Source organism: Oncorhynchus gorbuscha, linkage group LG04 (assembly GCF_021184085.1).
Source record: "Oncorhynchus gorbuscha isolate QuinsamMale2020 ecotype Even-year linkage group LG04, OgorEven_v1.0, whole genome shotgun sequence".
Taxonomy (NCBI): Eukaryota; Metazoa; Chordata; class Actinopteri; order Salmoniformes; family Salmonidae; genus Oncorhynchus; species Oncorhynchus gorbuscha.
The window spans coordinates 33,114,804-33,132,273 of record NC_060176.1 but is presented as its reverse complement, the minus strand read 5'-3'; the positions used below and the strand labels follow the sequence as shown (position 1 = coordinate 33,132,273).

The 17,470-nt window shown below is 41.6% G+C and overlaps 1 protein-coding gene across 2 annotated transcripts in view; it reads left to right on the top strand.

The window, feature by feature from the left end:
* Positions 1–3,266: 3,266 nt before the first annotated feature.
* Positions 3,267–17,470, top strand: part of LOC124033971 (centrosomal protein of 120 kDa) — an 82,924-nt gene continuing 68,720 nt past the window's right edge. Inside the window, exons 1-10 of one of the 2 annotated variants that reach the window (XM_046346527.1) lie at positions 3,267–3,436; positions 4,452–4,608; positions 4,784–4,898; positions 8,875–9,019; positions 10,217–10,365; positions 11,693–11,890; positions 12,090–12,314; positions 12,523–12,760; positions 13,091–13,265; positions 16,184–16,333. In XM_046346527.1, the coding sequence (XP_046202483.1) occupies positions 3,400–3,436; positions 4,452–4,608; positions 4,784–4,898; positions 8,875–9,019; positions 10,217–10,365; positions 11,693–11,890; positions 12,090–12,314; positions 12,523–12,760; positions 13,091–13,265; positions 16,184–16,333 (1,589 nt within the window). In that variant the 5' untranslated portion in view covers positions 3,267–3,399. Of the gene's footprint in view, positions 4,096–4,451; positions 4,609–4,783; positions 4,899–8,874; positions 9,020–10,216; positions 10,366–11,692; positions 11,891–12,089; positions 12,315–12,522; positions 12,761–13,090; positions 13,266–16,183; positions 16,334–17,470 lie in introns of both variants that reach the window. The other variant, XM_046346526.1, reaches the window with a different exon arrangement.

Here is a 17,470-nt window from a genome sequence, read left to right as displayed (position 1 = left end):
GTCGGCTGCAGTGAAGGAGAGTTTGCAGGTTTTGGTAGAGTGCTGTGTCAGTGGCACTGTATTGTCCTCAAAGCGAGCAAAAAAGTTATTTAGTCTGTCTGGGAGCAAGACGTCCTGGTCCGCGACGGGGCTGGTTTTCTTTTTGTAATCTGTGATTGACTGTAGACCCTGCCACATACCTCTTGTGTCTGAGCCGTTGAATTGTGACTCTACTTTGTCTCTATACTGACGCTTAGCTTGTTTGATTGCCTTGCGGAGGGAATAGCTAAACTTTTTTGTATTCGGTCATGTTTCCGGTCACCTTGCCCTGGTTAAAAGCAGTGGTTCGTGCTTTCAGTTTCTCGAGAATGCTGCCAACAATCCACGGTTTCTGGTTTGGGAATGTTTTAATCATTGCTGTGGGTATAACATCGCTGATGCACTTTCTAATGAACTCCCTCACCGAATCAGCGTATTCGTCAATGTTGTTGTTGGACGCAATGCGGAACATATCCCAATCCACGTGATCGAAGCAGTCTTGAAGCGTGGAATCAGATTGGTCGGACCAGCGTTGAACAGACCTGAGTGTGGGAGCTTCTTGTTTTAGTCTCTGTCTGTAGGCTGGAAGCAACAAAATGGAGTCGTGGTCATTTAGACCGCTGCGTCACTCGGGAGGACCATCTTCTTGACATATTAACTTTGATCACCTGACAATTATCGGACGCATGAAACCTGCCAGGAAGGACCCCTCTGTCACTGAAGTTGCCAAGATGATGAGGAATGTAGTGGGTGATGGTCTGGTGATTGACTGCAATAGCACCTGTATTTAGCTTTTTAACTAGGCAAGTTTTCAGTTAAGAACAAATTATTATTTACAATAACGGCCTAGAAACAGTGGGTTAACTGCCTTGTTCAGGGGCAGAACGACAGATTTTTACCTTGTCAGCTCTGGGATTTGATCTAGCAACCTTTTGATTACTGGACCAATGCTCTAACCACTAGGCATACCTTGTTGATCTTGTGAACTTCACATGTGAATGCAGAGCCTCTCAGTCAGGAAATGTGTGCAAGTACTTAAACTTTGCAAACATAGTGTTGTCAGCCAGAGGTCAGTCAGTGAATGAAACATGGCAAAAACTTGCTCAGGTGATAGTGGAGAAGAAATCAGACCTGCTTGATAGAAACAGTCTTAACTGTATTTTTGGACGAAGGTAGTACTGGTGTTCAATATGGTCAATATGGAAAATGGTTATTGTTCATGTAACACCAGTAGCTTTGGGCAAAAGTGTGTCTGTCAAAATGTTTATCACATGATAACAGAGGAGCAAACTGAGCATGAGGCTACATCAATCGAAGCTGAGCCACCAAGCACTTATTTTACAGCAACATGCCCACCACTGCTACACACACTGACCACTGCTACAGATACTGACACACAGACCATGCTTGCTGAGCTTCACCAGTGGAGCACCTCTTCTCAGTACATGAGAGGGCCTACATAATTGCCTTTGGTAAATTTTCCTCTGGCGCATCAGCCCGCAGAATCACACCTCCACAGAATACATGGACAAAACACAGCAGGGTAGTCAGAGAAGAAAGGCAGTCAAGAATGTTAACACTGACACAGCGTTTGTTGTAAGATTGAATCCCCGAGCTGACAAGGTAAAAATCTGTTGTTCTGCCCCTGATCAAGGTAGTTAACCCACTGTTCCTAGGCCGCCATTGAAATAAGAATTTGTTCTTAACTGATTTGCATTGTTAAATAAAGGTCAAATAAATAAATAAATTGTGTGAGGACTGTAAATCAAATGTCTATGCGTTTATTAATGTACATTATTGTTACTGGTGTAGAGAGTAGGCAGGAGGCAGTCGCAAGTTTAGAACTACCTGTATACAAGACCCATGGGAGCCAGAAAGAGGGGGTCAAATACTTATTTCCCTCATTAAAATGCAAATCAATTTATAACATTTTTGACATGCATTTTTATGGATTTTTTTGTTGTTATTCTGTCTCTCACTGTTCAAATAAACATATAATTAAAATTATATAGGCTGATCATTTCTTTATCAGTGGGCAAACGTACAAAATCAGCAGGGGCCAAGGTGAGTCCAAAAATGTTTTGTATGCTACTGCATAAATCATGCAATATGCAAGGGAGATATGTATACTGTAGCTGAGAAAGTAATACTAAGTGTATGTTGTGTAGCAAGCTGTTCGTAGCCCATGTGCCTCACCCTAATAATTTAGTCTATTTTCACCAACGTTGTATTGTAAACACATTGTTCGTCGCTGGTGTGTGCTTATTTGCCTATTACCTGTTTAAGAGAAATGTAATCATCGAATATTATAAGAGCTTTCATTGTCTGTTTGTATGTAAGAACTGCCCGTGTTCTGACTTCTATCGCGGTACATTTCAAAAGTTCTGAACAAATTGTTATACTGATTACGTGGGGGCAGGTAGCCTAGTGGTTGGAGCGTTGGCCCAGTAACCGAAAGGTTACTCATCGAATGCCCGGGCTGTTTTGCCCCTTAAGTCCCTTAAGTACCCAGTGTTCCCCGGGCGCCGAAGGCGTGGATCAGCCTCCCGCACCTCTCTTATTCAGATTTTCCCCAAGCTGACAAGGTACAAATCTGTCGTTCTGCCCCTGAACAGGCAGTTAACCCACTGTTCCTAGGCCGTCATTGAAAATAAGAATTAGTTCTTAACTGACTTGCCTAGTTAAATAAAGGTAAAATAAAAATGTTAGTTGAATGCATTCAGTTCTACAACTGACCAGGTATCCCCCTTTCGCCCGTTGTCTCTCGCTCATTAATGACTGAAACGGATGGTCTCTTATCCGCTTGTCGTCCCCTTATGCCATAGTTTGTACATCTCAATTGTAAGTAGGAACCATATTTGTTTAAGCAAGTCAGCCATATTAGCTATTTTTTTGAATGCATTAAAATGAGGCGGAATTAACAGTAGCAGTGGTAAGGTGTTGGAACAGCTTTATGTCTGTCACTGTTATAGTGCAATTAATGTATTGTTTAGGCTTTGCTTGCATGCATCCCATTTTTTTGTTTGCCCCGCCAAGATTTACATACTAAAATCGCCACTGCAAATATCTCAATGTATTTTTGAGGTAAATCTATTTCGCACCACCAGCGGGATTCCGTTTCAGGCTCAACAGGCTGGTGAAGCGAGCCAATCAGAAGAGGCTTTACCAGCGCTGTGAACTGTCCAATCAGCGAAGTAGCAGCATATTTTAGGTTCACCTAATTTATGCCCGATGTCCACAAGTTTAATATATCCGTCCTTGATGCACATGTGTCTCGCAAGGCTGCAGAATCGTTTGCAGCATTGATAATGTAATTTTCGCTGTGTCTGGGTTCGACCAAAGCGTCGATTTCTACCGGGATCACCATGCTAAAAATGTTGCATGGAGACACATATTGCCAATATGATTGGATTACCTGGTTAGTTGAATGTGAAAGAATTAGCTGGAAAGTGGAAGATAGGTGCTGGCAATTAGCTAAACGATCTAGCAAAGTGGTTAGCTTTGTAGTTAGCTGGTTTGGCTGTTTTATGAACGTCTGTTTGTAACAACGCACGAGTTGAAAATACGGAATTCTTGCGGTATACAGAACGCACTGCAGCATCACCAACCCAGCGTTGCGGACTGCTTCATTAACAATACGACTTCAGCCGGAACACATAGTTTGCAATTTCTGGACATGAGGCTTTATGAGATTCTGCAAATGTAACGAAACAGAGGAGGATCTACCTAAATGTGTCCAATATAAACGTTCCAACGCGTTTTCCGTTTGGAGTAAACGGTTGCTACAGACGAAACGATTTGCAACAGAATAGGCGTAAATGAATACACCCGAGGTCTCATTCGACACTTCCGATTTTGAACGAAAGGGGTGGCGGCAAATAATAACAACAAAGCGGGGTATGCAACGGGCAGACTCCCTGGTGAAACGTTTCTGACAGCCATTGCTAGATAAGTCTAGTAAGACAACCAGAAACACTTTGTTAAAAAAGAAAGCTAGCTAGCCAGTTCTAACTTACACAAATGCCATTATGGCATCGAAGTCCGACCAACTTCTCATCGTGGTGTCCATTCTTGAAGGTAACGTTTGGTCAAAGTCAATCCGTCTTGTATTTTCTTTATCTTGTAGCTAACGTCAGCCAAAAGATACTGGTAGCTAGCTAGCTAATTCTCTCACTTTTGTTTCTGCAACGTTAACGTAGCTAGCTAGTTAGCTATCTTGTAACTTTAGTTAGCGAGCACAATACGGTAATGTTTAGATAACGCCGGCTAGTTAACTGTTAAATCTAGCTAGCTACATTTTGCTAGCTGATAAGCTTCTTATAGAAGTGGTTGGTTAGATGGCTAGCCATGGTGTACATTTAGCTAAGCACATTCTTGTATGCCACATAGAAGCTACAAACATGTCTGTTTGAAATATATTTTGCTCGACCCAGGTCGTCAATTCCCAAAGAGCCAGCGCCACAACCTTATAGTACATGCAAAGTTTGATGGAGAGCAGTTGGCTACAGACCCTGTTGATCACAAGGAGCAGCCTCAGTTCTGCACAGAGTTGGCCTGGGAACTTGATCGCAGGACCTTGCACCAGCACAGGTCATTCAAACTACATACCTTCTCTCTAGATACTATTGATGCCCAGTTACTTAATTTTACTTTCATGATGGTTCATTTCCCTGCAGTTATGCACTTTGATTGCTGATGCACAAGGCTACTACTAGTACACATGCATGCAACTGAAGATTGTAATGTCAATGTTTTGTACCCCCAGACTCCAGCGCACACCCATCAAACTACAGTGCTATGCTGTTGATACAACCACATCTGTGAAAGAGTGTGTTGGATATATTATTCTTGATTTAAGATCTGTGCAAGAAATCAAACAGGTGAGCTCCTCCGGTGTTCTCTGAATATTGCTATTCTGCAATTCAAGATGTTAGCTATCAATGTGATACTGACTTTTTGCTAGTTACGATTCATACATTGAAGATATGTTCAAATGGTATCTGTCACATGCTTCGTCAACAACGGGTGTAGACTAACAGTGAAATGCCTACTTATGGGTCCTTTTCCAACTGTGCAGAGTTGAATAAATAGAAATAGTGACTAAATACACAGGCAATAACGAGTAAATGTAACATGGCTGTACACAGGGAGTACCAGTACCGAGTCTGTGTAGGGGTAAGAGGTAATTGAGGTAGCTATAGGTATGGGGTAAGTGAGTAGGCAACAGGAACAATAATAGACAAGAGCAGTGTATGTGGTGTGTATGGCTTCAGTATGCATATGTGTTGGGATGTGAGTCTGTGGGTAGAGTCCAGTGTGTGTTCCTAGTCAGTGCAAAAGACGGTAAGTCCAGGTAGCCATTTGATTAGCTATTTAGTAGTCTTGTTTAGTAGTCTTATGGCTTGAGGCTAGAAGCTTTTCAGGGTCCTGTTGGTTCCAGACTTTGTGCACTGGTACAGCTTGTCGTGCGGTAGCTTGGGTGACTGGATTCTTGGACACTTTTTTTGGGGGGGCCTTCATCTGACACCAGCTGGTGTAGAGGTCCTGGATGACAGGGAGCTCGGCCTTAGTAATATACTGGGCTGTGCTCCGTACCCTCTATAGTAGAGGTCGACCGATTCATCGGAATGGCTGATTAATTGGGGCCGATTTCAAGTTTTCATAACAATCGGTAATCAGCATTTTTGGACACCGATTGTGGCCGGTTACATTGCACTCCACGAGGAGACTGCGTGGCAGGCTGACTACCTGTTATGTGAGTGCAGCAAGGAGCTAAGGTGCTAGCTAGCATTAAACTTATCTTGTAAAAAACAATTAACATAATCACTAATTTACTACACATGGTTGATATTACTAGTTTATCTAGATTGTCCAGCGTTGAATATAATCTATGCGGTGCCTGTTAATTTATCATTGAATCAAAGCCTACTTCGCCAAACGGGTGATTTAACAAGCGCATCTGCGGAAAAAGCACTGTCGTTGCACCATTGTGTACCTAACCATAAACATCAATGCCTTTCTTAAAATCAATACACAAGTATATATTTTTAAACCTGCATATTTAGTTAATATTGCCTGTTAACATTAATTTATTTTAACTAGGGAAATTGTCACTTCTCTTGCATTCTGTGCAAGCAGAGTCAGGGTAAATGCAGCAGTTTGGGCCGCCTGGCTCATTGCGAACTGTGTGAAGACCAATTCTTCCTAACAAAGACCGTAATTAATTTGCCAGAATTGTACATAATTATGACATTGAAAGTTGTGCAATGTAACAGCGATATTTAGACTTAGGGATGCCACCTGTTAGATGAAATACGGAACGGTTAGAAGAATACATGTTTTGATTTTGAAATGATAGTTTCCGGTTTTGACCATATTAATGACCCAAGGCTCGTATTTCTGTGTGTTATTATATTATAATTAAGTCTATGATTTGATCGAGCAGTCTGACTGAGCTGTGGTAGGCAGCAGCAGGCTCGGAAAGCATTCATTCAAACAGCAATTTCCTGCATTTGCCAGCAGCTCTTTGCTGTGCTTCAAGCATTGCGCTGTTTATGACTTCAAGCCTATCAACTCCCGAGATTAGGCTGGCAATACTAAAGTACTATTAGAACATCCAATAGTCAAAGGTATATGAAATACTATTGGTATAGAGATAAATAGTCCTATAACTACAACAAGGGACTGGGAGACCAGCCACTGAGGAGTGGCTTCTGTTTGGCCACTCTACCATGGAGGCCTGATTTAATGGAGTGGTGCAGATATGGTTGTCCTTCTGGAAGGTTCTCCCATCTCCACAGAGGAACTCTGGAGCTCTGTCAGAGTGACCATTGGGTTCTTGGTTACCTCCCTGACCAAGGTCCTTCTCCCTGGATTGCTCAGAGCAAACTCTTTCCATTTAAGGATGATGGTCACTTTGTTCTTGGGGACCTTCAATTCTGCCAAAACATTTTTGGTACCCTTCCCCAAATCTGTGCCTCGACACAATCCTTTCTCTGAGCTCTATGGACAATTCCTTTGATCTCGTGGCCTGTTTTTTTTCTCTGACCTGCACTGCCAACTGTGTGACCTTTTTATATAGAGCTGTGTGTACCTTTCCAAATCAAGTCCAATTAATTGATTACACCACAGGTGGACTTCAATCAAGTTGTAGAAACCTCTCAAGGATGATCAATGGAAACAGGATGCACCTGAGCTCAATGTCGTGTCTCATAGCAAATAGTCTGAATACTTGTGTATTGTTTTGCTTTGTCATAGTGGGGTATTGTGTGTAGATTGCTGAGAAATGTTTTATTTAATACATTACAGCCTTATTCTAAAATGTGGAAAAGTTGAGGGGTCTGAATACTTTCCTAACTGCACTGTGTGTGTGAGATGTACAGTACCAGTCAATTTTTTTTGTTGGTACTATTTTCTACATTGTAGAATAATAGTGAAGACATCAAAACCATGAAATAACACACATATGGAATTGTGTAGTAACCCAAAAGTGTTAAACATCAATGTTTTATATTCTTTGCCTTGAGGATAGCTTTGCACACTCTTGGCATTTTCTCAACCAGCTTCATGAGGTAGTCACCTGGAATGCATTTCAATTAACAGGTGTGCCTTGCTAAGTTAATTTGTGGAATTTCTTTCCTCAATGCTTTGGAGTCAATCAGTTGTGACAAGGTAGGAGTGGTATACAGAAGATTGTCATTCCCCAAATAGGGTTAAGTCCATATTATGGCAATAACTGCTAAAATAAGCAAAGAGAAATGACAGTCCATTACTTTAAGACATGAAGCTCAGTCAATCCAGAAAATGTCACAAAAACCATCAAGCGCTATTATGACACTGGCTCTAATGAGGACTGCCACAGGAAAGGAAGACCCACAGTTCATTAGATTTAACTGCAACTCAAATTGCAGCCCAAGTAAATGCTTGACAGAGTTCAAGTAACAGACACATGTCAACATCAACTGTTCAGAGGGGACTGCGTGAGTCAGGCCTTCATGGTTGAATTGCTGCAGAGAAACCACTACTAAAGGACACCAATAAGAAGAGACTTGCTTGGACCAAGAAACACACGCAATGGACATTAGACTGGTTAAAATCTGTCCTTTGGCCTGGAGTTCAAATTGGAGATTTTTGGTTCCAACCGCTGTGTCTTTGTGAGACGCAAAGCAGGTGAACAGATTATTTCCGTTTGTGTGGTTCCCACCTTGAAGCATGGAAACGTGGTTGTCCTTTGCTGGTGACACTGATTTATTTAGAGTTCAAGGCACATTTAACCAGCATGGCTACCACAGTATTCTGCAGCGATACTCCATCCCATCTGGTTTGGGCTTAGTGAGACTATTTGTTTTTCAACATGACAATGACCCAAAACACCTCCAGGCTGTGTAAGCGCTTTTTGACCAAGAAGGAGAGTGATGGAGTGCTGCATCAGATGACCTGGCCTCCACCATCACCAATTTGAGATGGTTTGGGATGAGTTGTACTGCGGAGTGAAGGAAAAGCAGCCCAAAATTGCTCAGCATATGTGGGAACTCCTTCAAGACTGTTGGAAAAGTATTCCAGGTGAAGCTGGTTGAGAGAATGCCAAGAGTGCAAAGCTGTCATCAAGGCAAAGGATGGCTACTTTGAATAATCTAAAATATATTTTGATTTAATGCTTTCGGTTACTATGCGATTCCATATGTTATTTCATAGTTTTGATGTATTCACTATTCTACAATGTATCCAAATTTTTTGTTTTGACTGGTACTGTGCGTCTCTCTTGGTTTGTTTTTGTTTTTTGTGCCAGCACAATTTCACACAGTCAAAATCCTGTACATACAAATGTATCTGAGACTTGTTTCATTGTGTCCCCAGGCTCCTAAATGGTATCCCTTACTAAGCAGCAAGTACACAAAGTTGAAGCCAGCCATTCTGCTCACCATTGCACTGGAGAATGACACCAAACAAACAGAGTTGTCACTAGAACGATTCAAGGCCAAAAAAGCACCACCAAGACAAGGTGAGGAGTGTCTTCATAGGATGTGTCCCAAATGACACCCTTTTCCCACCATGGTGCACTCTGGTCAAAGGACTCTCATCAAATGAAGAGCACTATATAGGGAATTGGGTGCCATTTGGGATGCACAAATTTGAGATGGTGCCTTGCAAATGTATTCACCCCACCTTGGCATTTTTCCTATTTTGTTGCCTTACAACCTGGAATTAAAATGATAAAAATACATCATTTGATTTACACAACAGGCCTACCACTTTGAAGATGTAAAATATTATAGAAATAAGACAACAGAACTTGCACAACTATACACCCCCCCCCCCCCAAAAGGCAATACTTGGTAGAATCACCTTATGCCGAAATTACAGCTGCAAATCTCTTGGGGTATGTCTCTATAAACTTGGCACATCTAGCCACTGGGATTTTTGCCCATTCTTCAAGGCAAATCTGTTCCAGTTCCTTGAAGTAGGATGGGTTCTGCTGGTGTACAACAATCTTTAAGTCATACCACAGATTCTCAATTGGATTGAAGTCTGGGCTTTGACTAGGCCATTCCAAGACATTTAAATGTTTCTCCTTAAACCACTCAAGTGTTGCTTTAGCAGTATGCTTGGGGTCAATGTCCTACTGGAAGGTGAACCTCTGTCCTAGTCTCATATCTGTGGAAGACTGAAACAGGTTTCCATCAAGAATTTCCCTGTATCTCCACCTTGTCCCTGATCTGGTTGGAGAGCTCCTTGGTCTAAATGTTGCCGCTTACTGGTATTGCAGAATGTGGCCTTTCAGAACGTGTGTATATACCTACTGAGATCATGTGACACTTAGATTGCACACAGGTGGACTTTTTATTTAACTAATTGTGACTTCTGAAGGTAATTGGTTGCACCAGATCTTATTTAGGAGCTTCATAGCAAAGAGGGTGAATACATGCACGCACCACTTGAGTTTTTATTTTTTGGAACCTGTTTTTTTTCCATTTCACACACAATAGTCCAAATTGGTGAGGTATGTCCATTACATTTAAGTAAAAATCTATTTAAAGCTATAAACATCTATTTAGATTGTGATGCAACAAAATAGGAAAAATGCCTAGGGGGATGAATACTTTTGCAAGACACTAGATAAGTTATAATATATTACTTGAACACGTTTGGGAGATTAGGCTATATTTGGTGTTTTAACAACTGTCACCTGTTTTTGTAGGTTCTCCTGTGTTGAGTAACCTTTTACCAGAGAAACTAGAGGCTGTTCTGAAAGAGGATGAAGGATATCACCAGATTGGACATCAAGATTATTGCACTGACTTGTTTGTTTTGTCTGTTACTGTGGCCTTTGCTACCAAGCTTGAACAGGTAAAGTGCTTCTTCACAAGCATTGTGTAAACATATATGTAGTAGTTACTTTTCAATAGCTAGGTTTCCATCCAGTTGGCAACAGATTTACATGTAGATATTCTATAATCCGCATAAAAACAGTATGCACTTTTTCCCACCAGAGATGTTTCCATCAAATTTACCTGTTACTGTGCGTGATGGTGTAGTGCACATAAAAATACATTTTGTGGTTAAATTCCAATGTATCAAATAAAAAATACAAGTTTAAATAAGTTTCAGTCACATTTTCAACTACTGATGGTTTCTCACAAAAAATGTTGCTTTATAGACCGAGTGTGCCCGCTCTGGTATTGGCATGTGCGCTCTAACCACCAGTGGTATCTGCGTGCTGTTGGCTATAGCACATGTATAGCCTACACAATAATGACGATATTATTATTGACAAAGAGCAAGATAATTTCTTTGGTCTAACAGCAGCCAAGCAACGATGATCGTGTCACCAGACTAGTGTATGTATGTATGTATGTATGTATGTATGTATGTATGTATGTATGTATGTATGTATGTATGTATGTATGTATGTATGTATGTATGTATGTATGTATATGTTTGTGTGGAATGTTCATGAAAAGTCTTCTTGCTTTCCCAAAGACCTTTTTCAATTAAACGTTAACTTCAAAGTTGCCTATGCTTCCCTGGTGCAGCGGTCCTAATGCACTGCATCAGTGCTAGAAGCATAACTACATACCGGGCTGTATCACAACCGGCCGTGATCGGTAGTCCCATAGGGCGGCGCACAATTTGGCCCAGCATCGTCCGGGTTAGGGGAGGGTCTGGCTTTGGTATGCCGTCATTGTAAAATAACTGACTCTCCTAGTTAAATGAAAATAGGCTACCACCTTCTGCTATTCTATATACTTGTGGAAAACACTGAGGATTCAAAGATGATCGCAATGTACACTAATGCTGAAAATATTAACATAAACATTAGTCAAACTTGACCCCAGAATTTGTATATAAACTCAAAACGATAAGTAATGTCTTTACAAAGGATTGCCTGCTGCATTCAAACAACCAACCTACAGCACTAGTCTAAACTTGACTTACGTCATCTGTTATCACTTGGTATTAAGGGATAAACATGGTAATGCTTTCACTGATTGTATATAAAGGAAGATAGTTCCTAAATGATTGTGCTTGCTTTGTTATCCAACTGATCTTGTCCTTTGTCATCCTGTGAACACCGTTCATTGCTGCTCGCAGCTAGATTTAAATATGTATTCTGTAGTTCATTCCGGTATTGCAGGTGTGCATTGACAGTGATTTGTTTGCTTGTGTGTTTCAGTTGATTCCCAGTACGATGAAGCTGGTCGGTGAAGGGTCTGAGTTTTTCTTCTATTATACCCTGCTGGGTAACGACATCACCAGTGAACCTTTCCAAAACCTGATTAGCCCCAGCTTTGAGCCAGAGAGGGCCTCGGTCCGAATCCGCAGCAGTGATCCGGTTCTACTGGCCTTTCTCAGCCTGCAGCCCAGTCTTCAGGTGCTGTGCTGTCTGTCATGCTCTCATGTGCTAACCTGACGCAAGTAGTTGCTTTGCTGGAGAGTCAACAAAGTCTGGTGTCATTATCATTTGATTTTTAATCAGATATAACATGATTCCCATGAAATGGTGACAGAAATATTGCAAAAAAGTCTGTTACACTAGTGTTTCATAATCGTCTCTGTACGTTTTGTCACAGGTCCACCTCTGCTGTGGGAACCACTCCCTTGGCAGCACAGAGGTCTCCTTGGCTGGCCTGGCTAAGAGCAGTGTGGACCTGGAGAAGCAGGTGGCCACAGTGGAGGGGGCCTTCATTCTCCAGCCTCCTAACCGAGCCAAGCAAAGCTTGCCTCCTGTCCCCATGGATCTGCAGCCCACTGTGGGGGTGTCCATCACACTCAGGAGAGAGGCTCTCACTACTCCGGTAAAGAAAGGCCTACCTGACACATTGAGCTAATCACGGTTACTAACCTACTGATCTGATGTAATAGAATGTTTAATACCCTACTGCTGTAGGGCTCAATTACTTGGTTACTGTCTCTGATGTTGGTTGTCTCGATTTTGCATCATTGCAAATGACAGGAGGAACTTTGACAGGTGGGTTCTCTCTGTCTCTTTCTATGTGTTGGTAGGTGGGAGCTAATGCAGAGGGAGATGGTCCTCTGATTCCACTGAAGACCGGGACTGTGGAGCACGTCCTCCCTCCATCTCCCCCTGCTGAAAAGTGGCCCCGAACTCCCTCACCTGGCATAAAGTCCCCCATTAAGTCTCCCACGTCCCTAGCGGAGTCCCCTCCCAACCCCCTCACAGAAAGCGAGGCTAACAGCCTGCAGGTAGAAGCTGACTTGCAGGCTCAACCTCTCCCAACTGGTAGGTGTTTGTTTGAGTGGGCTCATTCACATTCATTTGGACGTTTTAGACCATTCCATTGGTCCTAAAGTTACATCTCTGGGAGACTCAACACAAATGCGCCCCATCTCAAGGGTTTGGCAGTAAAACCTGACCTCTTTAGTTCCACTTTTGGGGAACAACACAGTAGGCACACTGACCACACTTCCTCTAAAGGCTTTTCGCACAGCATTTTTCTTAGCCCTCAGTTAAGCCCAAGAATTAGTCTATTTGAAAAGCCTCTGAACAAGAAAGCCAGGATGAAAAGCACTAACATGTCTGTGGTTGTTTCTGTCTGACTTGGGCCTCCAGGTTCGGTCCTTGCCCCGTGCCAGGTTGAGGACGAGCCTGAAGGAGGCCTGTCCTCGGTCAGCGTCTCTGCACCAAAGATAGCCATCCCCTCCTCGGCACATCACTACTGTTTCTCCATGGACCTGCGCAGTGTCCGCAACATAAACCTGGGCTTCCCTGTCAGCTGCACACTCCGGTAGAGTGATCATCACAGTTTTTGCTCTGTACTGAAAATGCTGTATCCTGAACTTGACTGCTGAAATGCATAATTTTCTAACATTGTATTAACAGTGGACTAAAATATATTTGTGTAGAATTCCTTTAACAAGCCTTTGGTTTAGTCCAGTTATTCCCCCCTTCTTGACACATTTGAACTCTCGTTTTATGTCTTTATTTTTCTTGAAGTGTCAACTTTGATTCAGCTCGAAAATGTACATTCCATTCCTCCAATCATTCTTTCATACCACAAAATGTAAGCCACGTTACCATGTGGGTTATTCCAGCAATTCGTTGCCTTTTGGTCAAAGAAACGTTTGCTTTCACAAAATGTTTACATTCCGGCCTCTATTTTAACAAGTGGTGTGGTGTGAATGAGCGGGGTTTTGATGAATTAACAAGTTGTGGGTATGCCCCTCACTAGCCAATCCGATCGTGCTCAATGGCGTAATACAGTTCTTTCAGAAAGTATTCACACCCATGGACTTTTTCCACATTTTGTTATGTTACAGCCTGAATTTAAAATGGATTAAATTCATGTATTTTTTTGTCACTGATCTACATCGAATGTTCCATAATGCCAAAAGTGGAATTGTTTTTAGAAATTCATATATATATTTTATATATTTATTTTTACAAATGAAAAGCTCTGCATTCAGTCAATTATTCAACCCCTTTGTTATGGCAAGCCTAAATAAGTTCAGGCGTAAACATTTGCTTAACAAGTCACATAATAAGGTGCATGGATGGACTCTTTGTACAATAGTAGTGTTTAACATGATTTTTGAATGACTACCTCATCTCTGTACCCCACACATATTACACACATATTATATGTAAGGTCCTTCAGTCAAGCAGTGAATTTCAAACACAGATTCACCCACAAAGACCAGGGAGGTTTTCCAATGCCTCAAAGAAGGGCACCTATTGATAAAAAAAAGAAGACATTAAATATCCCTTTGAGCATGGTGAAGTTATTAATTACACTTTGGATGATGTATCACTACAAAGATACAGGCGTCCTTTCTAACTTAGTTGCCGGAGAGGAAGGAAACCACTCGGGATTTCACTATGATGCCAATGGTGACATTGAGTTATAGGACATTGTAGTTACTTCAAAATACTTACCTAATTGACAGTGAAAAGAAGGAAGCCTGTACAGAATAAAATATTCCAAAACAAACACTAAGCCACTAAAGTAATCCTGCAAAAATGGTGGCAAAGCAATTAACTTTTTGTCCTGAATAGAAAGTGTTATGTTTGGGGCAAATCCAATACAAGCATAGTGGTGGCTGCTTCATGTTTATTCGTATGCATGTAGTCATTAAGGACTGGGGACTTCTCCAGGATAAAAAAAACAACATAATGGAGCTAAGCACATGCAAAATCCTAGAGGAAAACCTGGTTCAGTTTGCTTTCCACTGGCACTGGGAGATTAGCAGGACAATAACCTAAGACACAAGGCCAAAACAACACTGGAGTTGCTTACCAAGAAGACAGTGAATGTTAGTTTTGATTTAAATCTATGTGAAAATATATGGCCAGACCTGAAAATGTTTGTCTAGCAATGATCAACCACCAATTTGACAGCTTGAAGAATTTGAAAAGATTAATGGGCAAATGTTGCACAATCCAGGTGTGGAAAGCTCTTAGAAATGTACCCAGAAAGACTCACAGCTGTAATCGCTGTAAGTGCTTCTACAAAATATTGACTATCGTGTGAATACTTCTGTAAATTAGATATTTCTGTATTTAATTTTTAATAAATTGCCAAACATTTCGAAAAAAAAAACATGTTTTCACTTTGTCATTATGGGGTATTGAGTGTAGATGGACCCCCCTCACCTATTTAAGAAATTTTGAATGTAACACCACAAAATATGGAATAAGTCAAGGGGTATGAATACTTTATGAAGGCACTGTATAGCCAAGATACATGATTGATGAATGGCAAAGATTGACTTTATTCAGTCAGTTCATCACCTTTTATAAACTAGTTGTCAAGCAAAGTACAACAAATAGCTTATGCACCACGACTCTGCGTGGCTGTGGATTTCGACTCATCGTTACCACAAATACTCTCCCTGTAATGAAATAACGATTTCAACCAACCACAGCACATACAAATTGTCCTGGGAGGCGGGACAGACGGCGGACTGCATTCCCCTGTCATCATTTGCTTTGTGACTGACATGCGAATGCCTATCTTATCAATAGATCACTAGAAGATGCACATCATTCATTCTAGCGGGAGAGGGCTCGACGTATTGGTGAATTCAAACTTTTTTTAAATAAAAAGTAGGCTGGTTAATTTGAAGTGGGGGAAAATAGCAGCCGGAAAATTTGTCTCTAACCGGCTGATTTAGCCGACAGCTGGCTCTAATGGAAAACCCTGCCATATTAAAAATCTGATCTATTGAATTCCCATGTGGTCTATTTTAAAGGGAACTTCATTTAAAGCTGCAGTATTTAACTTTTTGGGCAACCCTGCCCAAATTAACGTAGACAGTTATAGATCCGTCATTCTCTCTGAAAGCAAGTCTAAGAAGTGGTAGATCTGTTCTGTGTGCTCTTTCTGTGCTTCCCATTCTTAAGTTTAGTTTTTCCTTTTACTTTCGGTTTTGTACACCAGCTGAAAACACAATATTTTTGGTTATTGAAAAGATTTTTCCACAGCAGTTTAAATCGTAAAATTATTCTCTACACTTGCTTGCTTTGTCACATAAACTGAAATTAGGCATGCTATTAGAATTTTAGCAACCAGGAAATGGCGGAGTGATTTCTGCAAATTGCACCTTTTTTTAAATATAACAGGCTATTTCTACTTCAAATATCAAAGGGATGCAAAAGGCAGTTTTTTTTTTCGTGGAAAGACCCAAGTATTTTCTCTCGTTTCAGGTATGCATACCAGTTTTTCGGGAGTGCCGCCCCCATCATGACCAACCCCCCAGTGGAGGTGAAGAGGAACATGGAGGTGTTCCTACCCCAGTCGTACTGTGCCTTTGATTTTGCCGCTCTACCTCACCAAGTCCAGGACACCTTCCTCAGGTGTCTTTTCACATTCTAGAGGAATACGTGAAGCATGCACTTTTAGGGGCTTGTTGTGCCTACTTGTTTCATTGTGCCAAAGGGGTGTTTTTGACCTTGCACTAACAAATCCAGAATCGAATCAATTGCTTGATTAGTTTGTTAGTTGAATCAAGTGTGTTAGTGTTAGGGCAAAATAAAAAATGTGCACTCCTTAGGGTCCCCAGGACCAGGGGCCTAATTTATCAGGTGCGTGCACACAAACACACTCTAAACCTTGCGTTTCCACAAAGGTTGGTTTTTATACATTTTGAACTTGAGGAAAGTGTGTGTATCTCCATGTACAGCTCAGGCCTGTTAGTAGTGGTTGATCAATTGTATTGCAAGCAAATATTATTATTTTGGGGGTAATGTATGTGTTTGATGCCTTTGAATTATAATGATGTTAACGGATGCATTTGCCGTTGGTAAGGAGATTGCATAGCAGCATGTTGTCTAATATGTTTCTTTTACTAGTATTATCTAGGCCTAAATCATAATAATATTGCAGGGCTGGTTTATTCCCGCTACACAACAAATATTAGGCTATCATTTAGCCATTGCTCATTCAATAGCCAAGCATGCTACCATTTAGCCATCGCTAAATAAATCATTAAACTGCATCAGTAAAATAACAATGGCGAGGCTATATACAGGGGTTACCGGTACAGAGTCAATGTGTGGGGGCACCGGTTACTCAAGGTATTTGAGGTAATATGTACATGTAGGTAGAATTATTGAAGTGACTGCATAGATAATAACAGTAGCGGCAGCGTAAAAGAGGGGTCTGGGTAGCCATTTTGATTAGCTGGAGTCTTATGGCTTTGGGGTAGAAGCCTAGACCTAGACTTGACACTCCGGTACCGCTTGCCGTGCGGTATCAGTGAGAACAGTCTGACTAGGGTGGCTGGGGTGTTTGACCATTTTTAGGGCCTTCCTCTGACACCACCTGGTATAGAGGTCATGGATGGCAGGAAGCTTGGCCCCAGTAATGTACTGGGCCATACACACTACCCTCTGCAGTTCCTTGAGGCCGAGCAGTTGCCATACCAGGCAGTGATGCAACCAGATGCTCTCGATGGTGCAGCTGTAGAACCTTTTGAGGATCTGAGGGCCCAT